At 47.8% G+C, this 26,925-nt stretch overlaps 1 protein-coding gene across 1 annotated transcript in view; it reads right to left on the reverse strand.

Moving 5' to 3' along the window:
* The window catches only part of DYSF (dysferlin), a 275,139-nt gene that overhangs the window by 43,051 nt on the left and 205,163 nt on the right, over positions 1-26,925 (reverse strand). Inside the window, exons 43-48 of the mRNA XM_034772554.1 lie at positions 13,473-13,571; positions 11,505-11,633; positions 8,036-8,191; positions 5,936-6,027; positions 2,774-2,944; positions 1,437-1,579 (exon numbers count right to left, since the gene is read on the reverse strand). Of these exons, the coding sequence (XP_034628445.1) occupies positions 1,437-1,579; positions 2,774-2,944; positions 5,936-6,027; positions 8,036-8,191; positions 11,505-11,633; positions 13,473-13,571 (790 nt within the window). The remainder of the gene's footprint in view (positions 1-1,436; positions 1,580-2,773; positions 2,945-5,935; positions 6,028-8,035; positions 8,192-11,504; positions 11,634-13,472; positions 13,572-26,925) is intronic.

Here is a 26,925-nt window from a genome sequence, read left to right on the forward strand (position 1 = left end):
AGGTTCACATCTGACACTGTTCTGCACACACAGCTGGTTTCCAGATCTCGCTGAGGTCAAACCCCCAAGCTTTGTTCTGGTTTTGAAGTGATTGCCATTAAAAGAAAGCAAGGTGAAAGGCAGGCTGGGCGGGGGAGAGACGAGCCCCACTCAACTTAACACCTCTCCAGCCCTCAGTGAAAACCTGACACAGAACGGGAGGCTGTGAAGAAGTGGCTGCTTCTTGGCTCCTTCCAAGAGGGGTCTGTGCGGCAAAGCCCTACAACATTTGAGAGTGGTTTGTATCTCTGCTACGTACCCCAGGTCGCTGTGCCACTTGTAAATATCAGCCCCTCTGCAAGCAAAGTGCAGCTGGGTGATCACACAACCCTCTGTGCTTGTCAGAGCTCATGAGGAAACTGACACCTTTCGGCGCCCCTACATATTTGCATGGTGTGTTATCGCCTCTTTGGCTGGACAGAAATACATTGTTTTGAGTCCAAAGAGGTGGAATTCCACCCTCCTGGCAAAATGCTGAATCCTGGCAGATTTCAACCGTGCACCGAAATACCATTCATGTGTATACCACAGCAGATTGTCCTCGAAATCAGAGATTTCCACCTGGCTTTAGCTCACACACATGTTTGTAGCTATAATGCTACCGCCTTTCAAGCTGTATTAGGATAAAGGTTAGGGTGTGTTACGCTGGCCTGGTGTATGCGATATTTGTCGCCCTCTAGCGACATACCCAGCAAGTCCAGCAGACTGCTACCTGCACGCTGCGGCAGATTTCCTTCTGCTCAGTGCTAGAGCCTGCATTTGTATAATTCCTCCTGACGAGAGCGGTGTCCGTATGGGTTTGGCCAGGGTTTGCTCCAGTTCCAGAAGGTATTGAGCTGATGGAAGCGTGGCCTTGTGGTTAAGGCATTGCACTGGAGTTCTGGGTTCAATCCTTGAGTATATCACAGAGTCCCCACAGCACCTTGGGAAAGTCACTTCATCTCTCTGTTCCACCTCTATAAAAGGAACAGGACCATTCTTCCTTTCTCCCACTCTTGGGCTGCCTAATCTGTTTAGCCTGTGAGTTCTTTGGGGCAGGGACTGGCCCTATGTGTATGTACAATGCCTAGCATAACGGGGCCTCGATCTGGGCTGCAGATCTAGGAGCTTCTAGGAGCAATACAGATTCTATAATGCTGGTAGCTCCTTTGGGCTGGCCATGTGGGTTTTCATAGAATCACAAAATCATAGACTATCAGGGTTGGAAGGGACCTCAGGAGGTATCTAGTCCAACCCCCTGCTCAAAGCAACATGATCTGAGTTCTCACTTTAAATCAGCTCGACTGTTCATCTTCACCCTCAGTTTTGCTACCCTGTTTCACAAGCCGCCAGTCTCCAGTGCAATAATGGGGCGGGGGGCAGGGAAATGGTTTATGGATGTGAGGAGACTCCTTTACCGAACTCAGAGAGGACGTACTCCTGCTCCCTGAATATGACCCGGTCTGGCTTGTAGATGGGAGCTTTGCAGTTGCGTTGCAGGGAGAAGAGATGGAGCAGTTGGGAAGGTCGGAGCTGGTCTCGCCACTGGTTGGGTCCAGAACTGAAGCAAGACATTAGTAAAAACAAAGTGTTGTAAAACACACCCCGCCTCCAAAGGCCGCGACTGTTCCAGGGGCAACTGCCGGGCAGAACTACAGCGGGGGTGAATAAGGCCGGGATATTTTTTAAAGAAACCCAAACTGAGCTCTAAGGGTCAGCAAGGAGCTGAGGGTGGAAGCACCACGGCGGGAGAGGAGCTGTTCTAGGGGACAGACCGAGGCACAGTGAGGTAATGGCGGTATGCGGCGCGTTTCTTGAGCTGGCCCCCTCCCTGAGGATGAATCTCCCCCAGAATAGGCAGAGGAAACCTCAGGCTGAATGTGGCCGTCTCCCAGGGGAGATGAGGGGAGACGCTTTAGCGGAGACATTTCAAACTGTAGGGACCGACTGCACGCTAGCAGGAAGTGACCTGAAAGTATTGCCCGTCTCACACGCCTACCGCACGAGGCTGGGACTTCGTTCACGTTTTCCCACATTGGTGCAGCTGGGCAAAGCTGCTGAAGGCCCCTCCCTTTGAGACACCCAGGTCAAGCTGCTACACAGAGAGAAACTACGGAGCCGGCTCCTCTCTCCCGGGGCCGACTCTCCCTCAGCTGCTGTCCCCTGTACCACTGCTGGGAGGCAGGGCAGAGAATCCGGGAACTGTACCGGGCCCCTGATGCCCCCTTCCAGCAGCATGGCTACACAGACAGGGGCAGTCTGGCTTGAGCGTCCAGCCAAAATTCAGCCCAGTCCTTTATTCCCTATCCTATTAGGCCACCTCGCCCAGGGGGTCTCCACCTTTCCCATACCAGGACCCCCTCCCATGTAATTAGGATATTGCCTCCCCTCCGTGGCTGCCACCCCCTGAGTGCATTATCCAGCCTCCCCTGAAACCTCCCCTAAAACCTGCCCCCACCCCAATATCTGCACGACGACTCTGGTTTTGGCAGGCTGACTCCCACGTGCTCGTGGGAAGCCCTGGAGGTTCTGGCACCAGCCATGCAGGGCCCAGGAGGTATCACATGGCGTGACGGTGACATTCTGACACATCACCTAGAGCTCCCTTGGCAACGCCTCTCCCTGGCGTGTCAGTGGGCTGATACCACAACAGATGCAGGTGCCCAGGATGGTGCTGGGTATCTTCCCTCCTTGACCCAGCCACATCTCCCCGACAGGGCAGCTCAGTGCCACCTGGGCTATCAGAAGTACCTACATGCAGTAGGTCTGGGGCAGGCCGCACCGGGCCCCGAATTTCGACAGGAACCGGTTCTCCAGGTCTATGACGGTCTCGCCAATCTTCTCATCCTTCGACAAGAGGTCGTAGTCATAGAGAGTAACCTTCAGGTCCTTCTCCAAAGGCAGAGTGCAGGTCAGCTCAAACATCCTGTGGAAAGGGGAAGAACAAGAGCGTGTCAGGGATCAGGTCCTGGCCTGGAGTCAGCTGCTTGGTTGGCTCCACCTCCTGACTGGTGGGAGGAGGCAGCAAACCAGCTCTTAGGCCCAGCGGCAGCAGTTCAGTGGCTGCTCAAAGCACTCACCCAAGGCTGTGATAGCCCCTGTGTCTGCTTGTTCCCAGCCTTAATACCGGTAACCCGTTCCTGACCCTCAGCTCCGATTCCTCACCTGTGACCCTGGCTCTGACTCCGGCTCTGACCCTGGGCTCCAATTCCTGACTAGCGACTCCTGCTCCAACCATGAGGCACAACCACCCGTAACAGAGAGAAGAGCTGGGGGTGCTTGGCTTTCCCCGGGGTCTGTTGCTGATCACCTCTTAGGACAGACGAGCCAGTGGAAACAGACCTCATGTCTTCCACCCTCCATCACATAACAACAACGCAGATGCTGGGCTTTTTGGCCTGCCTGTCTCTCCAGTGTCCCGCCACGCCTGATCAATTGACGCAGAGCTGTGAGCTACTGGACTGGGCCATGGGAGACCCAGGTTCTGTGCCCAGGTCAGATGCTTTCTGTGTGACCTTGAGCAAGCCTGTGCCTCACTTTCCCAATCCACAAAATGGGAATGGTCCTGACTCGCTTTACAATCAATGGATGGAAAGCAACTAGATGAGAGCTGGGGATCACTAGTGAATGGCGGCCCCAGAATAATAAGCGAACAGAATGCTGGGCATCATTAAGAAAGGGACAGAAAATATCATATTGCCTCTATATAAATCCACGGTACGCCCACATCTTGAATACTGCGTGCAGATGTGGTCGCCCCATCTCAAAAAAAGATATATTGGAATTGGAAAAGGTTCAGAAAAGGGCAACAAAAATTATTAGGGGTAGGGAACGGCTTCTGTATGAGGAGAGATTAATAAGACTGGGACTCTTCAGCTTGGAAAAAAGACGATGGGGATATGATAGAGGTTTATAAAATCATGACTGGTGTGGAGAAAGTAAATAAGGAAGTGTTATTTACTCCTTCTCATAACACAAGAACTAGGGGTCACCCAATGAAATTAATAGGCAGCAGGTTTAAAACAAACAAAAGGAAGTATTTCTTCACTCAACACACAGTCAACCCTTGGAACTCTTTGCCAGAGGATGTTGTAAAGGCCAAGGCTATAACAGGGTTCAAAAAAGAACTAGATAAATTCATGGAGGATAAGTCCATCAATGGCTATTAGCCGGGATGGGCAGGGATGGTGTCCCTAACCTCTGTTTGCCAGAAGCTGGGAATGAACGACAGGGGCTGGATCACTTGATGATTCCCTGTTCTGTTCGTTCCATCTGGGGCACCTGGCATTGGCCACTGTTGGAAGACAGAAGACTGGGCTAGATAGACCTTTGGTTTGACCCAGTCTGGCCTTTCTTATGTTCTTATAATACCTTACTTTGAAATGGAGGGTCTTTCCTCCAGAAGCATCCCAAAGAATTTTCTAAACTCTCTGGCTCAGATCCCCAGCTGGTGTAAATCGGTGTCGCTCCACTGGAGTCACTGGGGCCAGATCCTCAGCTGATGTAAACTGGTAGAGCGCGCTGAAGTCAATGGAGATGGTCCTCACTCTCCCTTGACGTTCTATACACACATGCACACGCATTACGGTGGGCCTTGTTCTCATCTCACTCACTCACTGGCCTGACCTCGCTGATCTTCACTGACTTCCACGTGAAGTCAGTCCTGGTTTACACCGATGACCAGGAAATGGCCCATTAGGTCTGGGAGTCCCTTCACCTGCTGCTGAAACTTGGCTGCCTCCAAGGTGGAACTGATGCCCTTTTAACAGCACCCCCACCACTGTACAGCAGCTTTGAGGACGGGAAGTGAGTGATTGTGTCTCCAATTAAAGCGGCAGGAGGAATTCAGGTCAGCAAATCGTAATTGGCCTAGCTGGAAAACAGCCAGGATCCCAGGGTTACTCTTGTGAAATGGGAGCTTTAATAGCCATGAGCAGCCGGGACCTGGGTTTTCCGTCTCGTCTTAGCGACGGGGTGGTAGGTGCAGAACTCTGTCTAGACTGGTCTTTGGCTGGAAGCCAAGCCTGGTAAAAGAGACCCTACCCTTGGCTTGCCCGGGACAGCCAAGCTCATTATTATTACATGTATCATGGTAACATCTAGTGCCCTCACTGAGAGCAGATCAGCATTGTGTTATGGGCCACACAAACACATAGTAAAGGGATGGCCCAGGACCTGAAGACCTTATAGCCCTAACGAGACAATGCAGAGAAGTGATGGAGGTCTACAACATCATGACTGATGTGGAGAAAGTGAACAAGGAAGTGCTATTTACCCCTTCACATAACACACAAACCAGCGGTGACTGGATGAAATTAACAGGCAGCGGGTTTAAAACAAACATAAGGCAGTCCTGCTTCACACAGCGCACAGCCAACCTGTGGAACCGGTTGCCAGGGGACGTTTTAAAGGCCAAACGTCTAACCGGGTTAAAAAATGAATGTGATAAGTTCACGGAGGATGGGTTTATCAATGGCTATTGGCCAAGATGGTCAGGGATGCAGAACTATGCTCCCTAAACTTCTGACTGCCAGACGCTGGGACTAGATGACAGGGGATGGATCACTCCGTAACTGCTCTGTTCTGTTCATTCCCTTGGAAACACCTGGCACCAGCCATGGTCGGAAGCCAGGATGCTGGGCTCGATGGACCACTGGTCTGACTCAGTACTATTACCCCTATTTCACAGATAAAGAACAGAGAGTAAATGATTCGCCCAGGATCACACAGAGTCCGGAACTGAACTAAAACCTTGCAAGTCCCAAAGCACTGCCTCAGCCACAAGACCATCCGTGCTCTCTGACACCAGCCTTTGCCTTCCTCTCCCTTTCCTGCTCTTTCCGCTTTGCTTGTGATCCTGCCTTGGGAGGCAAGTCCCACCGTCCCCACCTGGAATTGAAGCAAAAGAGAAACGTACTTTCCGAAGACGGGCTCCAGCGTGCACGGGATGTAATTGTCCTGGTCATTTATGGATTTCTTTCCCACCGAAATCTTCACGTAGGGGTCACACTACAAAGACAGGAGGAAAAAAGGAACACAGGAGGTGGGACTGCTACAGACTCATCTTCAACAACAATAATAATAAGGACCAGATTCTGCCACCCTTAGTCATGTGGATCAACCCCTTATTCCATGAACAGGCCCTTGAGTAACACCCCACGTCAGCAAGGGGGGCAGATTCATAACAAATTCCCTTGGGTGCTAGTGCTGACTGACCCAGCTGCAACTCCTGTTCCAGGCCTTGTATGCGCACGGACAGGCAGTGGGGATGAGCAACCAAGGGCGCAGCATGGAAGGGGATTAACAGAGTTGCCTTGAAGATCTCATGACCCCATAGGCACTGACTCCAGGGGTGCTCTGGGGCTCAAGCACCCATGGAAAAAAAAATAGTGGGTGATCAGCACCCACCAGCCACAGCTGATCGGCAGGGCTGCCAATCAGCTGTTTGGCGGCTGGGGGAGGCACTTTGGGTAGGGCGGAGAGCAGTGAGAGGCGGGGTCCTCAGGGGAGGGTTGGAGCAGGGGCAGGAAGAGATGGAGCAAGGATGGGGCCTCTGGGAAGGGGGTGGAGTGAGGTGGGGCCTCGAGGCGGAGCAGGGGTGGAGCGCCCCTGTGGAAAAATAAAAGTCAGTACCTATGTAATACCAACAGACCTCGGTCAGGTGGGCAGGATTGAACCTGGGACCTCTGGAGCTAAATGCATAAACCACTACTGCATGAATTCAAAGCCATGTGCCCCTCAGCTAGGGCTGTAGCAGACTCATTAATTGCTAAGTGGTCTTAGTGCCACTAGATGGGACAGAGCACCACACCCAGGAGGTGTGGGGGTTACACCTATGCATGACCCCCACACTTAGAGGGACACATCCCCTTATTTTGTCTCAGTTCAGCAAATGGCCTGGGGGATAATGGCCAGGGACTCCAGGGTGGCGGGGAAGAACCCATGCTGAGATCCTCAGGGGGTTTTCACTGTCCCACAGGTTTTTTAGAAGGGAGCGATGGGGCAGCCCTTGGTTGGCTAAGTCAGACATAATTCAAAGACACACAAGGAGCAGGGGCACTGAGTAAGAAGCGGCCACTTTTCTCCTGGCTGCATTAAGCAGGAAGAATCAAAGCATACTGGGAAGGGGAAATGGTTTAACCTTAATTTTTTTTTTTGACAGAAAATGGTTTTCCAACCCAAGACACTTCTGATTTCACTGAAATTCTTTGAAGGAAAGCTCCTATATGGAAAGTTTTCATTTCGTGTCAGTTTTTGAAAACTGAAAAAAAAAATTGATTTTCATTTTTGGGTTTTCCTCCCTCTCCTCCTCTCCATTTTTTAATCGTTTCCAGGGTGAAAAGTGAGTTTCAGAAAATGGTTTTTGTTGTTTTTTAAAAATGGAAACAAAAAGGAAATTTTTCATTTCAACCAAAAACAAATTTCTTTTCATTTTAAACGGTCAAAAAAATTGTTTCTGAAGATTTCTCCCCCCCAAAATTTTTTTTTGAAGGAAATTTTTGCTTCCTTTGAAATTTTGGGCAGAAATGAATTTGGATATTGCCACCTGCTCTACTGAAAAGCCCAACAAGAATATAGGAGAGCTTAGGCCCTGGGGCTTCAGAACCATGGAAATGACACTTTGAAGAAACAAGTTGGTGTTAGTTTTTTCCTAGATGCCAAGGCCAGAAGTGTGAGCGACGAGGGGATGGGGCAGAGAGAAGCGAGCGGGTCGGGGTCTTGGGGGGAAGAGGCAGCACGGGAGTGGGGTCTTGGGAGAAGGGGCAGTGTGAGGGCGGGGGCTCGGGGGCAAGGGGCGGAACAAGGGCGGGGTCTCAAGGGGAAGGGGTAGTGCGAGGATGGGGCCTTGGAGAGAAGGGGTGGTGCGAGAGCGGGGCCACAGTTCAGGCACCTGTGCCCCGCCACACACACTTTTAGGGCACTTCTGCCGCTCCTGACACAGGCCAGGGAATTCCACCCCAGCATTTCTGCCCTCAGCCCCATTGCCACGTCTCCCAGATGCTCCCCTGAAGGATACCTTTCCATTGGAGTCCTTGGGTTGCAAGTCGAACGCACGGATGATGTAGATCCTGATGAGACACTCCTGGGGCCCTTTGGCTGGGAGCTGATGGAACTGGCGTGGTGGGACCGGCACTCTTGGGTCATCCGGGAGGGGGTACATTTTGAACGAGCCCTGAAAAGACATTGAGCAGTCACACGTGTGCACATGCGGGCGTGTTACACTACAAATGCTAATAGCTGGCAACTCTGTGACTGAACTCAGGGCAAATCAGTGCAATGCTGCTTGTGTAACACCACATCCCCAAGCAAGTCATCAGCAGGAAGGATGGAACCTCAGAATCTTTCAGCATATCCTTCCGCTGCGTAACCTCTCTCTGTGTCCCACACACCACCAGAGGGGGACAGAGCGCCATACGGAATAGAGGAGCAATCCTTCACTTCCTGTCCTAAAGCTGGTAAACAGTCGCTGTGTTTCAACCCAGAGGGGGCCGCGAGTCAGTAGTAGATTGGTAAAGTGATGCCTATGGGTAAGTCTATGCTGCAGTTAGACACCCGCGCCTGGCCCGTGCCAGCTGACTCGGGCTCGCAAGGGGGGTCCTCCCCCTTAGCTGGGTCCTAGAGCCCAGATGCCAGCCCAGGCCTGAACGTCTACACCACAATTAAACAGCCCCTCAGCCCAGAGCCAGTCGCAGGTGTCTAATTGCAGTGTAAACATATCCTATATGCTGTTAATTACTATGCAAGGGTCGCCTGGGGCAGAATTACTTAGGCCTTGATTCTCTTTTACACTACTGTCATTTGTCCCCTTACGCTGCCAGAATGGTGCAAAGGACCATTCGTGCAAATGAGAATTGCGCTCTTAATGTTTTTAAGGAGCCGAGATCCTCAGATGAAAAGGTGCTTTACATGCACAAAGCATCATGTGCTACAGATCCATTCAAAGAGAGACCGGTGGAGCGAGTGCCCTGAAGGGACTGACTCCGAGCACTTGCGTAGACAGCCTGGCAGTCCTCTCACACACATGCTCTCCCCGCCCCACGGAAGAAAGATACTCCATTGTTTTGACCCAGTCAGCCCCAGGCAATGCTGACTCCAGATGTGATTTTCCACATGGATTATGTCTAAGCCTGTACCGGTTCTGAAGTGCAGAATGTAGCCATTGCCAGGGGATAAGGCAGTCAGACGTTGTTCTGACTGCGTTTGTTAGTACACTTTTATGGCCAGTTCTCCACAGGGGTGCTAATAGGAAATAATTCATCCTAATAAGCACCAATACATTCTGTTTCTACAAGACCTTTCATTCGGCAGGATCCCAAAGTGCTCTGGTGACAGTATACAATGCACATTCTCTCTCCCACACGCACTGTGGAGAATCGCTTGCCCGCCACTGAAATGCTGCCCCCTCTGAGTGAAACACAGCAGCTGCACTCTGCCAGCAACACTACAATGGTGTTAAGTGCAACAACTTCTTACTTAGATTGTAAGCACTTTGGGGCAGGGATTGTTTGTTTGTTCTATGTTTGTACAGCTGCTAGCACAATGGGGTGGAGCAGACCAGGGCTTCTAGGTGCTATTGCAATACAAATAAATAATAACAGGCCATTGCATCAGGACTAACATCTTATCCATTACATGAGCTCTAGAGGTGACTTGGGATTTGTCTACACTTAGACGTGGAAGGGTTCAATTTTTATCAGTAAATGCCGGTGAACATTGATTTCACTGTACACACAGAAACCAACAAAAAATATTTTCATCGATAATAAGCTAAACTTAGTGACAGGCCAAGTAAGAAAAATGCTCCTTGAGAACTAATGAGAGTTGATTTAAGGGGGAGGGGAGGGATAGCTCAGTGGTTTGTGCAATGGCCTGCTAAACCCAGGGTTGTGAGTTCAATCCTTGAGGGGGGCCATTTAGGGAACCAGGGTAAAAATCTGTCTGGGGACTAGTCCTCCTTTGATCATTGTAGCAGTGAAGATATGTCTTCAGGTTTTACATCTGTTGTTCTAGCAGGGTCTGGTGCCACTCTGAGTTGGCTGTCAGGTACCACCCCACACTGGAACCCAGACAGGGTATCATCAAACAACTACAACCCATACTTGATGGGGACCCCATCCTAAAAGAAATCTTTCCTGAACCCCCTCTTCTGGCCTTCAAATAACCCCCCAACCTCTGCAAGCTCATCAGCAGAAGCAAACTCCCCACAGACCAACTCAAAGCAGCACCAAACCTTGCTAGAACAAGATACAAAACCTGCCGCCATATCTCCCCTGCTACAGTGATCAACGCCAACAATTCATTACTTTGCTGGACACAAAAACCCAAGGACTGAACAGAAACACTGGATTTCTGGCTTATTACAACAACCTGTAACCCACTAACTCCACTCTTTTTGTCCTATGACTGCAGAGGTGCTAATGGGCCATTCTACTTTGAATTGTCCCTTACAATATGTGCTCACTACTTATGCTAAACAACCTGTTCCACCTTGCCTTTAGCTGTGAGGCTAGGAGTACTTTTCCCAGACCTGAAGAAAAGTTCTGTGTGGCTCCAAAGCTTGTCTCTCACCACCAGAAGTTGGTCCAATAAAAGATATTACACCTCACCTGCCTTGTCTCTCTAATATGCTGGGACCGACACAGCTACAACTACACTGCATACAACAGTGCCATCTGTCTTGGACGGTTTAGACACAAGAAATCCTGCATCTTGGCAGAGGGTTCGACTAGATGACCCTTGCGGTCCTGTCTAGCCCTATGAGTCTATGACATACAATGTTGATAGATTGTGTTTTAACAATTATAAAGCTTTAACTTTTTTCATCTCTTGTCATTAAATAATTATCTGACACCCTCGTCGTCTGGCCCGCCATACTTTCCTGCAACTGTGAAACTTTAAATTGATGAAAATAAAAATAAATGCTTCCAACCCATAATTTCATGCCACTGTGAACATGTCAGTAAATAAAAATAGGGGGAAAAAACCCAAAACAAGCATTGATATTAGCTGCCGAAATTTTAAGAAAATACAAATCCAATTCTGCCGAGCCCCTCTCTATTGTAATCGCAGGGTGTCATTGCAACTTGAGCAATCGGAGCCCAGCTAGCGAGCTCAGACACATGTGCAGGGAAGCCACTGAACAACCCCCCCTGGAACTCTGGGTAATTATTCACGGGGTTAGCCCTTGCTAAACGAGCTGCCACGGCCTCACTGCTCTGCGACCTACACTAGCTAAATTAGAGCTAGCTGGGGTAGGTCTACACGAGCTGAAATCACCCCCTGTGTTTGCAGTGTTAAGCACCAACTCTTTGTCTGCTCTGCCCTCTGCAACGTTCCCAACTTCTGTCAGGCCTGGGTTCCAACAGCTCCTTCCATGGTTTATAACAAAGAAATATTCATGGGCAGGCGCTAGAAGGTTTAGCTGCTAGTTTCCAATGACTACTGCTAGGTAAAGTGACTCTGGGTATAAAGAACGTCCAGCGGACCTTGAATTCCCCCACCACCGAGGGATCTTCGTTAGCGTCCTGCGTTCTGCCGCGGTAGAGCTTGAAGGTGTGGCAGAAGTCGGAGAGCCTCTCAAATTCCTCCATATTCTCCAGCTCCGTCTCGTAGACCTATGGAGGAAAACCCCTCTGAGTAAAAGAATGAATTTCACCCATAAAGCACAGGGTGCACACCATCTGCACAATACCAGGGATGCCTCTGTATCTCCTTACTCCCAGAGCCCTAGAGATCAGGGGTGGAGAAGGCCTTTCAGATCACTATGGTAATAACAACCTTTCACAGACCCCTTAGACATTGTCTGCGGACCCCTAGCGGTCCGCAGACCACAGGTTGAAAACCACTAACCTAGACCGTCCCTTGAGGCCAACTTGGGATTGTCACTCTCCAAGCACTTTGAGGTTTTAAATGACTCAGGGTTTGCCCTCACTGCAATTAGAGACCCACGGCTGGCCCAGGTCATCTGACTCAGGCTCGTGGGGCTGTCCAATTGAGGTGAGGACATTTGGACTTGGGCTGCAGCCCGGGCTCTGGGACCCTCCCCCCTAGCTTGGGCCTAGAGCCGGGGATCCAGCCTGAGCCAGAATGTTTACACAACAATGAAACAGCCCCTTAGCCCGAGCCCTGTGAGCTTAAGTCAGCTGCCACAGGCCAGCTGTGGGTTATGAATTCCAGTGTAGACCTATCAAGCAACAGGGCTCCCGCTGCTTCCCCATGGAGGGTCTTCCACGGCCCACGGGATCGCACCGTTCCTGGCAGCCAGGCGATGATTTCCCTGTTTTACATTCAACAGGGGTTGTTATGCTACACTCGTCACTGTGGGATTGAGGACTTAATTCATCCCTCTTGTACCAGCCTTAACAATTCTCCTTGAGGTACACACTCTCCTAGGCAGGTCATTTGTTCGGTTATAAACCAGACAGTTCTCTTTTTGGGTGGTTAGTGCCCAGCCCAGTGCTGAAACAAAACCAGACATGGTTTTGTCCAGTATCTGATGGGGTATGTGAGTTTGAAAGCATGTCACTGTGTGACCTTGCAGATGCCGTGCATGTGAGATCACGCCAGCAGGGGCAGGCCCATGCCATTCCCGGTGGTACAAGAATGACCAATATTTGGAGACTGAATGAGTGGCCACCCCACACTCTTGTAGACTGGTAGCTCCCTGCCACACCCAGCCCATAAGCCTCGATGCTGCGAACAGCTACTTGTGCATACAGCTGGTCAAAAAATTTCCAGCTGTTGAAACTGTTTTTCAACAGAAAATTGGGTTTTCTACCAAAAAAATTTTTCTGAACAATGTTTGTTTTCTGGAGGAAATCTGAATTTTTCACCAAAAAAAAGGGAACACCCCTAAAAAGAAATACTTCAGTTAAGGAAGGGTGCCTCGGTGCCTCATGAGACTTGCAGTTCAATTGGCTCATGTTCCCCTTCTCTTCTATGGTCTGGGCTCCCCAGCCAGACTACATCTCCCATGACCAAGGACTCCCATGATGCACTGCCACCCTTTTCCAAGAGGGGAGACTGTGTATTATGGGAGATGCAGTCTGACCAGGGAGCCGGGTCTATAGAGGCGAATGGGAGCATGAGACACTGAAACTACAGCTTCCATGAGGCACCCTGGCAGCATTTCAGAATTGAAATATTTTGGTTGTCGGCCAAAATGTTCAGTACTCTAATTTTGTCCAAAAAAAGTTTTGGTTTTTTTGGGGGAGGGCTCCACAACCAGCTCCACTCATGTGCTTAACTTTACACATGGGAGTCATGCCACTGATGTCCCAAGGACCCAACCCAGCTCCCACTGAAATCAACAGCAAAACTCCCACTGATTTCCGAATCAGATCTGGAAAAAACACCCCTCGACTGGAGCTCCCCTTTTAAAATAAATCTCACTCCATAGACAATCAGTGTCAGCCAGCTGCTACAAGGCCTCAGCCACAAGGAGATGAGGTTACCTTCAGTGTGTCAAAGCCCTTCTCTAAGTAGCCGCCGCATTTCTCTCTCTCCCCCGTCGAAGCGTAGAACTTGCTCCACCAGTCGATGAACTCTTCCTCCTGGAGGAGGGGGGGGGAAATAAAGTATCTCCCTTGGGAAACCACCCGGCGAAAACCGCACCATTTAACGTAAGTGCTATGGTTAATATTCACCCCATGCAGAGAACCAGCACCAAGCTCATATACCCAGTGGGTGTTACACATCCCCCTGTGGGCTGAGCCACAGAACAGCGAGCCTGTGGCCTTGTCTACACTACACAGGCTCTTCTGATGCAGCTCGACCAGGATAGCTACACCAGCAGAGCCCCCAGTGAGGATGCAGTGTGCGCCAACAGAGGGAGTTTTCCTGTCGGCATAGAAACACCACCTCCCCAAATGACTTTAGCTATTCCAAAAAAACTCTTCTGGCAGCACCGCTGCCCGTCTACGCTTTGCCACTGTAGTTATGTTGGTGAGAGGGTGTGGTTCTTACACACACACAACCAGCAAAACTGTAGTGTGGACTTGACATGTTACAAACTGTTACAGGAGCAGGGATAGCTCAGTGGTTTGAGCGTTGGCCTGCTAAACCCAGGATTATGAGCTCAATCCTTGAGGGGGCCATTTAGGGAAGTGGGGTAGAAATCTGGGGATTAGTCCTGCTTTGAGCAGGGGGTTGGACTAGATGCCTCCTAAGGTCCCTTCCAACCCTGATCTTCTATGAAGATCTGTCTCTTTAGCCCAAGCTGTGTAGAGTCTTTCTTGTAGCTCTGAAGGTCCCTGGTTGCTGGTACAATCCCCAGTGTGGTAGCCAAGACAGAGGTTGTCAGACAACACTTAAGCATTCAGGATTCGAAGTGGTGCCTAGACCTCTCTGCACAGAGGTGAAGCTCACCCCAGGAGTGGGTCAAAGATGTTCTGGAGACTAAGCCATCAGAATTTGTTTCCAGATGGCAGCTTTTTGCTAACCTTGGTGGCCCTCCGCTGGGGATCTCCATGTGAAAGGAAGGACGGGTTATAATAACAGCCCCCAGACTAACAGGGCCACGTGTCTCAGAATGCTGAGGAAATGTGCTGGGATATCTGATAAATAAAACCTACCCCCCAACTCTAAGCTTAGGTTGCAAACTTTCTGGGGCCGGAATTGCCCTTTTGTTCTGTTTGTAAAGTGCATAATGCAAGGGGGCCAAGGTCCATGCCTTGGTCTCCTATACATTACCATAGTACTAACTATATCCCTTAAAACAAACCCTGATCCCAAGAAATTCCACCGCTCTCTAGAAGAACGTAACAACTATGCAGATCTATTCAAGAAACAGAAATCACCAATCTCATAAGCTTAAGACTTTTAAAAGTGAATGGCAGGAAACTCAAGGCCAGTAAGGAGATTTCACCTCATCTGTTATGTAAACTGGGAGAGATAATGGGCTTTCAGGACTGCGGATATTATTCCAAGGAGAAAGCCGGCTGTCGGGTTCTGAAAATATATATTATTTTATTATAAGTGCACAATTTTTAAATTTATGCAAGCGAAGATGAAGGGGCTTTGACTGTGATTCATGAAACATTCCTGAAAACTAATGATGTCTTATTTTAGAAGTCCACAAAATTCCATCACACTGACCTAATGGAGGAATCAGAGTAGAGGTTTATTGGATTTCGATTTGAAGCCAACAGTGCAGGCTTGAAATTGCTGTCTTGAATAGACATTGTTTTTAATAGCAATATTACATAAATTAGCTCTGAGGCCTCGGCTGCCTTCGTTTTTTCAAATCTTGCCTTTCATCACACCCCTTGTTTTATTGTTTAAAAATCTACGTCCTAACCACCACGGCTTTATTCTGACATTCCACAGGTACCAAGTTACAAAGAAAGCACTTAAACTAATCTGACGACTTACCCATGGTATCTTCTGCAGCCCCAAGACAAAGCATTGGGTTAGATATTTTTGCTGATTTCTACTGATGTTACAGAAAGAAAGAAAGAAGAAGAAGAAGAAAAGGCCAGAGGAAGCAGCTGGAATGTTAATAGCGAAGGACATTAATCGGTTTGCCTGCAAATGGAAAAGCCAGTTAAAGCTAAGGACCCAATACGCAAGTGACTGGATAGGGGGATTTGATTTAATCATCAGGCAACAGCCAAAAGCACTTTAAGTGTCTTATCTGGGAAGCCGGGCTGTGTACTGATCAGAGGGCAGAACTGGGAGTCTGGGTTTCTATTTCCAGCTCGGCTACTGATTCAGCGGGGGTGGAATCCATCTCCTGGGCAGAGAGCCAGCACGGGGCCAAGGAGCCACTGGAGTCGCACTCAACCCGACAGCAGACATAAGTGGGACATTTACCATGTGCTGGGCCTCTGTCCTTGGGTACATGGCCATGGGCAAGTCACTTGGGCTGAGACTTTTCACAGCTGGATATCTCAAGCCAGGCACCGTGATCCATAGACAGACACCGCAGTAAGGCCCTGATTCTGATGGGAGCTTCGCCACTGACACCAGCAAGCATCAGACCAAGCCCTAAGCGGCCTAATTTTTTAGACATGCGGAGCAGTCACGTCTCCCATGGCTGTCGGGGGAATTCACCACTCTGTGCCTCCATTTTGGGCCCCCGATCTGTAAAATGGGGATAATCTTTACCTATCTCACAGCGGTGCTCGGGGAAATTGGTTAATGTCTAGAAAGTGCTGAGATCCCTGCATAAGAGGCACTAAAGAAGAGCAACGCATTAATCTAGTTAGCTCAATCTATTTAGTTTAACAAAGAGAAGGTCATGGGGTGACTTGATCCCAGTCTATAAATACCTACCTGGGGAACAGATATTTAATAATGGGCTCTTCAATCTAGCGGGCAAAGGTCTAACATGATCCGATGGCTGGAAGTTGAAGCTGGACAAATTCAGACTGGACATTTTTCACAGTGAGTGTAATTAACCACTGGAACAATTTACCAAAGATGGTGGTGGATTCTCCATCCCTGGCAACTTTTAAATCAAAAGATCTGCTCTAGTTCAAATAGGAATTAATACCGGGAAATCCCCTGGCCTGTGGTCTGCAGGAGGTCAGATTCGATTTTCACAGCAGTCCCTTCTCACTTTACAATCTAACAATCCTTTTATTTTACCAAGGGACGTATCAGAATGGAGTACTGTGGTAAGGCAAAATGAAGGGTTATGTTTAAGAGAAATTAATTCACATTCTAAGAATGTCTAATAAATAACAGTGTTTTACAAACACATGGCACTTTGCACCAGAGAATCTCTACGCCTTTTTGAATCTAAGGCCTTGATTCAGCAAAGCGCTTAAGCATGTGCTTAATTTTAATCACAGTATTGAAGTCTATGGGATTTAAGTCTATAATTAAATGCCTTCCTGGATCAGGGCTCAAATTCAGCCCTGTGGAAAGGGCCAGCCCAAGGCATATGTGCCCAAAAATCCTATTTAAGCCCTCAAAATAAGACTTAAAAGGGACTTAAAAGAGCACATAGTCTCTGTGCAGGCCCTCACATAGGGTGAATTTCATTCTACAGATGTGAATGAGCTGAACCTCACAACCTCCTCTGAGATAGATCAGTATCATTATTAGAGCTGGTTGGATGGCTTTTTGATAGACAAGCTAAGGGACTTGCCCAGGACCATACAGGGAGTCAGTAGCAGTACTGGCAATACAACCCAGAAGCCTTGATATGCAGTTCCCTGCTCTAACCATTAGACCCCACTCCTCCCTGTATGAGTACACTTAATTACGGTGCTAATAAATACACAGTATCGTTAAAGAGACAAAAATCAGTTGTGTTAGGGCTCAGTAGGGCCAGGCCAGGAGGAGAAGTTGTGGCTTGCTTTTAAATGAATCATCCACGCAGGCAATTCTTTAACTGCTCTGTGTGAAATCCCCATCCACCCACCCAAAAAGCTCCCATTCACGGTTAAAAGCAGCATCACACACAGCCCTCACCCTCCAGCATCACGCAGCAGGTTACCCCTGTGCAGAGAAAAATGTCAGGGCAGGAGGTTACAGCCATTGCTGAGACAGGGCATGATGTCAACAGAGTTACACCAGCGATGAATCTGGCCCATGGACCAGACCCCTGATCCCAGATGATTCCCACAGTTCCCATCGGAGCAGCGAAGAGGGAGCCAGAAGACGGGCAGCTGCCTGTCACCTGTTCCCATCGGTTTCCCTTCTGGCCGATCATGCACCGCACACAACACAAGTGTATTGGGGCTTGTAACAGGGTGGCTGGCATCTGCTCCCTCCAGGTGTCTATGGAAGGGAAGTGTTCCTTTTTATAGCCCTGCCCCCTTATCCCAGAATTCCTTGCTGTCCCCACCTCCATTCTAGGCTGCAGTCATTATAGGCCTACGATGGACCTGGGCTTGTCCTTAAAGGGCCAGCCCCCTGTTACAGGGTCATTCCACCCGTTCTCATATCACCTTGGTGGATCCTTTAGGAAAATGAAGCAATGCGAGTGCTGTACATGCAGCAGCACCCACCAGCAGCATGGACGGGAGGGTGCAGAATTAACGAGGAGGAAAATCCTGTTTATCCGTCTTCAGGCAGTGAAAAAAGTGTGGCGGGAGGGTCGGAGTTGTGATGTGATATGGATATGACATTACTGAAATGTACTTTATGCCCCATGGCTCATGTAAGGTACCATTGGAACGGTTATGGTTTACCGAATGTGATTATGCCTGAATCATTTCGGTATCTGAAGTTAGGAATATTGACCATGTATCTGTATTTCAAATGTGCTACTCTGGGTGTCACCCACAACTAGCCCTTCAGATACAACAATGAAAAAGCCAGACAGGGCTGATGGCCCATTAGGAAGAAACATCACGACTGTGAAGATACTCATCTCTCTCCTTCCTGAGAGTCCTCTTGGGACTAGCTGTGACACTACTAGGTCAGGTGGTCCTGCCACCTGGTACAAAACACTATCTTGGACTTCTAGTAATTTTCCACTCACAGGACGGGGAGGTCAAAGTTTGGGAAACAAACCATATGTAAATTCTATTTAAGGCTGGGAGGGAAGGCATTCCAGACTCTCCTCCATGGCCTACCCAAGAAGAAGGACTGCTGAAAGAACCTGGAGGGACAAAAGAGACTAACCTGAAGGGAAAGGCGGGGGTGAGTCCAAACTGAGACAGGGGTTCAGTCTATAAGAAGAAATAACTGGAACTCTGAGCTACAGAAACTCTGCATCTGGCCTAATTCAACACTGAGGGTGAGAAATTACCTTTTGTAACCTGTTTCTTTAGAGAATCATGCTTAGTTTGCGTGTTTTGTTTTATTTGCTCAGCAATCTGCTTTGTTCTGTTTGCTACCCCTTTAGTCACTTAAAACCTGCCTTTTATAGTTAATAACATTTGTTTAGTTTATTATTACGCCTAGTTTCTGTACTTTCTAACTGGGGGGGGTGGGGCAAGAAGTTGTGCATATCTTCCTCCACATTGAGGGAGGGGGCGAATTTATGAGTTTGCACGGTGCAGATTTTTCTATACAGCGCAACACAATATCCCTTTGGGTCTGCACTCCAAAGGAGGTGGGCACCTGAGTGCTGGGGCAAGTCCCTTAAGCTGAGACTTCCCAGAGCTGATCTCAGTGTCTGCGTCATTCTGCAGTGGGGTGTGGCCCTGCCTGCGTGTGTGCTAGAGGAGGCGTAAGAGTCTGGCTCAGCAAGACCGGGCAAAGGGGGCCTAGGCTGGCAGAACAGGCAGGCTCAGTGGTATCTCAGCACATCAAGTGGCATCTTGAAGGGGTGCAACCCGTCACAGGAGTCTCCTTTGACCAGCCCCCAAATTATTTACGGCTAGAGCTGTGAAATGATCATCTCCGGGAATTTCAGGCAGCATTTCTTCTTCCCCAATGTGTCATTAGTTCTCCATCTTGAATTTTTTGTTTTCTTGTCCAAATTGGGACAAAATGGATATTTGTTCGGATCTAAATAAGGCAAACATTTGGAAATAGATGAGGGAAAGAACATAAGAACAGCCATAAGAGGGGCTAGACTGGGTCAGACCAAAGGTCCATCTAGCCCAGTGTCCTGTCTACCAACAGTGGCCAGTGCCAGGTGCCCCAGAGGGAATGAACAGAACAGGAAATCATCAAGTGATCCAGCCCCTGTCACCCATTCCCAGCTTCTGGCAAACAGAGGCTAGGGACACCATCCCTGCCCATCCTGGCTAATAGCCATTGATGGATCTATCCTCCAGGAACGTACCTAGTTCCTTTTTTGAACGCTGTTATAGTTTTGGCCTTCACAACATCCTCTGGCAAAGAGTTCCACAGGTTGACCGTGTGTTATGTGGAAGAAATACTTCCTTTTGTTTATTTTCAACCTGCTGCCTATTAAACTTCCTTTTGTTTGTTTTAACAGCTTCTCTCCAGAAGTCAGCTAGGCCAGGGGCCCCGTGTTTACAATGTGCACGGGGGTCAATACTGTCCTGTTCTGCCCCCCACATTAGGGTTGCTTTGGGCTGCACATGTGTGCTTACAACCAGAAAAGTGGGAGGGGAAACCAAAGGCGAGAGCGGGAAAGGGGCTTCTCTGAGGACACACCACGAAAGTGATAGAGCCAGAAACCGAGCTGTGCCTGCTCCGTTGGACCACGCAGCTTTGATGGAGTTTGTGAGCCTGCCCAGAAGCATAAAGCACCCAGGCTCGCACATGGCACTGACCTCTTACATGTCATAATACATCCCCTAAGGAACTGGACTGCAGTCGCCTGCTCTACAAACCGACCCAGAGCATTGGAGCCTCCACAGCATTTCCCTCCAGATTCCATTATTCTCTAGCACCGCTCCGCGTCCTCTGCCAAAGTGGCACAATGGACTGGGATGTGCACGATGCTCGAGGGAGCGACCACAGGAATGCTGAGAGGGAGGGCTGGCCTTTGTTTCAGAGCGGGATATCAGCTATCAGTTTCAGCTGCAGATATTTGATCCCGACAGCTCGTCCAGCTAATAGTAACAGGATAAGCCGTAAAATATGTGCTCTGATTTGGAAGTAGCAAACACAGCAAATAACCAATTATTCCAAATAGTTTACAGATTTCAACTCTTCTTTTTTTTTTGGCCCATGTTCTCCTCGCTAGCTTGTCATTGGATGAGTTATTTGTATTTGTTACAACTAAGGACACAGCTAGCCAACAAAATAAAAAGCCTTGTAACGATTTGGAGAAATAGCGTGGGATCGCTCCTTCTGCTCCAAATTATCGTGATTATTTTACATTACAGTAGCGCTTAGAGGCCCCAACCAAGTTCAGCATCGCATTGCGGTAAGCGCACAGTGAGAGACAGATCGGGCCCCAAACACCTAATAATCTAAACAGACCAAGGTGGGCAGAAAGGAAGCACGGTCAGGCACATTCTACAGGGCGGGACGCAAGGCACAGAGAGACTATGGGTGTGACTCCCGGTTCGCATAGACGTACACACAATAGCGCCTGAAATTAGCAGGGTGGACACAGCAGCACGAGCCCATCGGAGACTCTAGGCACATATTTGGTTGCCTAGCCTGAGCCACTACAGTCACACTGCTATTTTTAGGCACTAGCATATATACATCTCATGGGAATCACGCTGCACAGCTGCGGTATAGATGTTCCCTGAGATCAAACAGGCAGTGTGTGAAAGAGGCAGGATCCGAACTCAGATCTCCTGAATCCCAATCCAGTGCCTTATCCACAAAACCACCCTTCCTCTCAATCTGACCCGCTCTGGATACATGTTCTTTACAGCTCACCTCTATATAAATCCATGTTATGCCTACATCTTGAATATTACGTGCAGATCTGGTCGCTCCATCTCAAAAAAGATATATTGGAATTGGAAAACGTTCATAGAAGGGCAACAAAAATGATTAGGGGTATGGAACGGCTTCCATATGAGGAGAGATTAATAAGACTGGGACTTTTCAGCTTGGAAAAAAGACCATTAAGGGGGGATATGACTGAGATCTATAAAATCATGTCTGGTGTGGAGAAAGTAAATAAGGAAGTGCTATTTACTCCTTCTTGTAACACAAGAACTAGGGGTCACTCAATGAAATTAATAGGCAGCAGATTTAAAACAAACAAAAGGAAGTTTTTTTTCACACAGCACACAGTCAACCTGTGGAACTCTTTGCCAGAGGATGTTGTGAAGGCCAAGACTATAACTGGGTTAAAAAAAGAACTAGATAAATTCATGGAGGATAGGTCCGTCAATGGCTATTAGCCAGGCTGGGCAGGGATGGTGTCCCTAGCCTCTGTTTGCCAGAAGCTGGGAATGGGAGAAAGGGGATGGATCACTTGATGATTCCCTGTTCTGTTCGTTCCCTCTGGGGCACCTGGCATTGGCCACTGTTGGTAGACAGGATACTGGACTAGATGGACCTTTGGTCTGACCCAGTCTAGCCGCTCTTATGTTCCTATGTGTTTCTTTGAAGGTCCATTGGGCCTCATTTTTAACTCACCTACACCAGTGCAAACTGGGATAACTCCACTGACGTCACTAGAGCTATACCGGTGCCAAAATGGAGAATGGAGAACCAGGCCCATTCAAGAAAACAAACAAATGCTCTTCTCTCTGGGTCCAATCCTGCAAGGTGCATGGGGGAGAATTTAAGGCACAAATGGAAACTGGAGACTTTCCGTGAGAATCGGATACCTAGCTATCTTTTGTGCCTTTGAAATCCTTCCCCTCAGCACCCCCACTGAAATCAGCGAGAGGGAACGGGGCTCAGGATTGTCAGCACTGAAAGAAAAGTATTGTACAGTGTATTAGGAGTGTGCGTCTGTGAATTCAGAGCCAACAGACATTTCCAATGGGATTAGCAACCCCTGACATTTTACACTAGATGACAGTTCACAGATTGTATGGCCAAAAGGAACCACTATGATCATCTGGTCTGACCTCCTGCATAGCACAGCCCAGAGACTGTCACCCAGTGATTCCTGCACCCAGCCCATCACTTCTGTTTGTATCTCCCTTAGTGGGGGAAATTCACCACTGTGCAGCACAGATGAGCACACGGACTCTCTATCACTCAAGTCCTATTCTGAGGGGTTAAGTGGGGCACAGGCTCCCAGCACAGCTGGTGTGAGGACTCATACAGAGCAACCATTGAGATGAACAGTGGTCAAAAGCTACTGGGTTGTAAAATTTGCTACTTTCTCTGCTAGTTAGTTGCATAAATGATCCAGTCAGGGAACAGAAGCAGTAGCACAATAACTAGCCAAACAGCACAAGTTGCAAGAGTTTAAGATCTTTGGGGCAGAAACTGTGTCTACCAACAAGGTGTGTACAGACCCTTGGACAACGATGTCTCAGTCAAGGTTGGGGTGTTTCTGGGCACTGTTGCAATACTAATAATAATTGAACATAATAATAAGTACGTGAATATCTGCAATGAACACTTACAGATGTCAGAGTATTCAATGGTAAAAATTACATATAGCTGCAAACAACAAATAAATCTGAGAATTTCACCAGGCAAATGTTGAAATATTGGAGTTTCCTGAGGGATGGGGATTATCATTATGGAGGTGCTAGTTGCAACTCCATAGTGAAGGTTGAATTGAGCTGTGCACTACCCGAAGGCTGAATCCCTGCTTTATGTATGACAAATACAGAATATCCAGCACTTATCTTTGAAAACATAATTAATGTTCTGAGACATTACAAATAAATCAGTTAGCTAGTTTAGCAAATACAATTTTAAAAGGGGTCTTTTAACACATTTTGCATCTCCCCTTTGTCCCAAATTATCTTAATAACTGAGTAACACAGATTCTTCAAACTTTCCGTGTAGTTAAAATTCAATGGAATCTTATGTGTGCACACACTTGAAGAAATTAAATTGTAATTAAGCTAAATTACTACTGATTGTTGTACGTAACTGTTATGCTTTATACAGCCTATGGATAGGACCAAGTCCACAGCTCGTGGAACTCTTAAATGGACTCATTGAGACATCACTTTTCCTCTACAACTAATCTGCATGCAACAGTTCTATTGGCTGCAGTGTATTAGGGGTAGGCAGGAGATAGGGACACAGCTGTCAAGTGTTCTGATTGGTAGATTACTTGGTCTAGCCCCATCACTGCATTTTAAATGTTCCATAGCCACATGCTAGCTTGGGCATCCGTATCGGAAAGGCGCCGCTGCAGGGAGAACAGAAGAACAATGTACCAAGGGTGGTACCATGGTGGATTCTCCATCATTGACAATTTTTTCTTCCCAAAAGCTCTGCTCCAGGAATTATTTTGCGGCAGGTCTCTGGCCTGTGCTATACAGGAGGTCCAACTAGATGATCAGAATGGACTTGGGATCTATGAATCTGTTAACTCGAGGTAAAAACCCCATGTGGACATGTCCTAAGAGGTGGGTACACTAGTCTTAAACCTTGGATTGCCACTGGTGGCATATCCACAACCTCCTGTCTCATCTTGTCTCACTGTCTTCCCCGGCCACATGGCCAAATCCAATCCCAGTGAGATCCGGTGGGGCCCTGTGGACTTCAGAGGCATTGCACATGTGGAATTTTTGGCCATAAAAGTTTTTCCAAATATTTAACCTAAATTTTTGCAGCTGCAGCCTCTACGCCCCATTCCTAAGCAACAAAAGGTCCTGTTTTCATGCAAAGATCCTTCGCAATAAAGAACAAGGAGACAAGGAGGGTCAAATGCACGGGGTGTCAGCGGTGCGGCTTTGAAAACAGAATGGGTTCCAAGGGTTTCCCCAAGAGGCGTCAGCAGGTCTTTAGATCGTGAGGTTTATTATATTTAATCACATTCTTGTAGGGTTCCAGCACAGGGCACTGGAATCAGTTTATTGCAGCTTAATATTCTGTGGCTTTTATTTTAAATTAACGACTTGCAGCTTTTTTTTCCTTTTCAAAATTTTACTTGAACTAAAACGAAAACATATTCAGCTAAATCAAAGATGCTGACGAACGGGGGAGGGAAAAGGCTATTTATGGACCTTTGTTTCCATATTCTAAATCCCAGCAAAGCCACCCATTCTCCTTTCTGCATGGAGAAGGGAAACCACTTTCGGGGAAAGACACATTTTCTGGGCATAAAAAATATCTTGGGTTTTAAAGGTAACTGTGTTCATTCAACAGGACAGATGGGTCTCTGTAAAGGAGCTGTGAGCACAATGTACATGGCACATTGTACCATATCTGTAGAGATGCCACTGCGGGGATTTTCCTTGCAAAAAGCCGCAGCAGCTACAAGAACCTACAGTGAAACAAATGTAACATACACCATCAACTACCTGTTCAGTACAGCCTGCGGAAGCCCATCTCGGTCTCTTTTAGCCTTATCAAATCCAAGGGGATTCATTGTGCCTAATCCCAGAGAAACACGAAGTTTAGATACAGACTCAGATTCTATTAGAGTTCTTTGAAGGGGTCAACAAACATGTGGACAAGGGGGATCCAGTGGACATAGTGTACTTAGATTTCCAGAAAGCCTTTGACAAGATCCCTGACCAAAGGCTCTTAAGTAAAGTAAGTTGTTATGGGATAAAAGAGAAGGTCCTTTCATGGATTGAGAACTGGTTAAAAGACCGGGAACAAAGGGTAGGAATTAATGGTAAATTCTCAGAATGGAGAGGGGTAACTAGTGGTGTTCCCCCAGGGTCAGTCCTCGGACCAATCCTATTCAACTTATTTATAAATGATCTGGAGAAAGGGGTAAACAGTGAGGTGGCAAAGTTTGCAGATGATACTAAACTGCTCAAGATAGTTAAGACCAAAGAAGACTGTGATGAACTTCAAAAAGATCTCACAAAACTAAGTGATTGGGCAAAAAATGGCAAATGAAATTTAATGTGGATAAATGTAAAGTAATGCACATTGGAAAAAATAACCCCAACTATACATACAATATGATGGGGGCTAATTTAGCTACAACAAGTCAGGAAAAAGATCTTGGAGTCATCATGGATAGTTCTCTGAAGATGTCCGCGCAGTGTGCAGAGGTGGTCAAAAAAGCAAACAGGATGTTAGGGACCATTAAAAAGGGGATAGAGAATAAGACTGAGAATATATTATTGCCCTTATATAAATCGATGGTATGCCCACATCTCAAATACCGCGTACAGATGTGGTCTCCTCATTTAAAAAATGATATACTGGCACTAGAAAAGGTTCAGAGAAGGGCAACTAAAATGATGAGGGGTTTGGAACGGGTCCCATATGAGGGGAGATTAAAGAGGCTAGGACTCTTCAGCTTGGAAAAGAGGAGACTAAGGGGGGATATGATAGAGGTATATAAAATCATGAGTGATGTGGAGAAAGTGGATAAGGAAAAGTTATTTACTTATTCCCATAATACAAGAACTAGGGGTCACCAAATGAAATTAATAGGCAGCAGGTTTAAAACAAATACAAGGAAGTTCTTCTTCACGCAGCGCACTGTCAACTTGTGGAACTCCTTACCTGAGGAGGTTTGAAGGCTAGGACTATAACAGCGTTTAAAAGAGAACTGGATAAATTCATGGTGGTTAAGTTCATTAATGGCTATTAGCCAGGATGGGTAAGGAATGGTGTCCCTAGCCTCTGTTTGTCAGAGGATGGAGATGGATGGCAGGAGAGAGATCACTTGATTTCTCTCAATTGCCTGTTGGTCCACTCCCTCTGGGGCACCTGGCATTGGCCACTGCTGGTAGACAGGATACTGGGCTAGATGGACCTTTGGTCTAACCCGGTACGGCCGTTCTTATGTTCTTATGTTCTTCAAAGGCTTTGGCTCTGGGATTGGGTTTGGCCTTTCTTTGTTGTATACGTGAACAAATATCGAATCAGGTGAGGGCAGTGTTGGTGGGGAGGAATTAATTGGATCTATTCCAATTAGGGAAATGGAAAGCAATGCAGCTAAATTCTGACTTCAGGGGTACATGGGCAGCTCCTGTTGACTTCAATAGAAGCAGAAATTGTCCTATAGTTTATGGGTCAAATTCAACCATGGTCTAAGCAGGTGGAATTTTGTCCTGACATAGAACCCACTGCAGATCTACAAAGCTACACCTTGTGGCTATCGACACAGAGCAAGGGACACAATTTTATCACCCTGTCTGGCAACAAAAACTACCCAAACTTTTAATTTTGCAAAAAACTCAAGGTGGGAACAAGATACTCCACTTTGTTATAAATGGGCAAGAGGCGGAATGATTTTACACCAACCGTGGGTCCTCCCTCCATATAGCTCTAGCCTTCAGAGCACTCCTCTAGACTCGGGGGACCAAGATTGCCCTGAAAACCTAGCTATAGGCTGCTGCCTTCAAAGTACTTAGGCTGAAAATCACGCCAGTGCAGAGGACCAGCACCACTTGTCGCTACACAGCTTATATCCCACTTAAGACCAATGTTGAGGGCTTAAATGATGCCTAGGTCTCCTGCTAATCCTCTGAACAGGGACGGGTTTCAGCCGGAATAAGTTTATAAGCT

The sequence above is a fragment of the Trachemys scripta genome, chromosome 5 (genome assembly GCF_013100865.1).
Source record: "Trachemys scripta elegans isolate TJP31775 chromosome 5, CAS_Tse_1.0, whole genome shotgun sequence".
NCBI classification, from domain to species: domain Eukaryota; kingdom Metazoa; phylum Chordata; order Testudines; family Emydidae; genus Trachemys; species Trachemys scripta.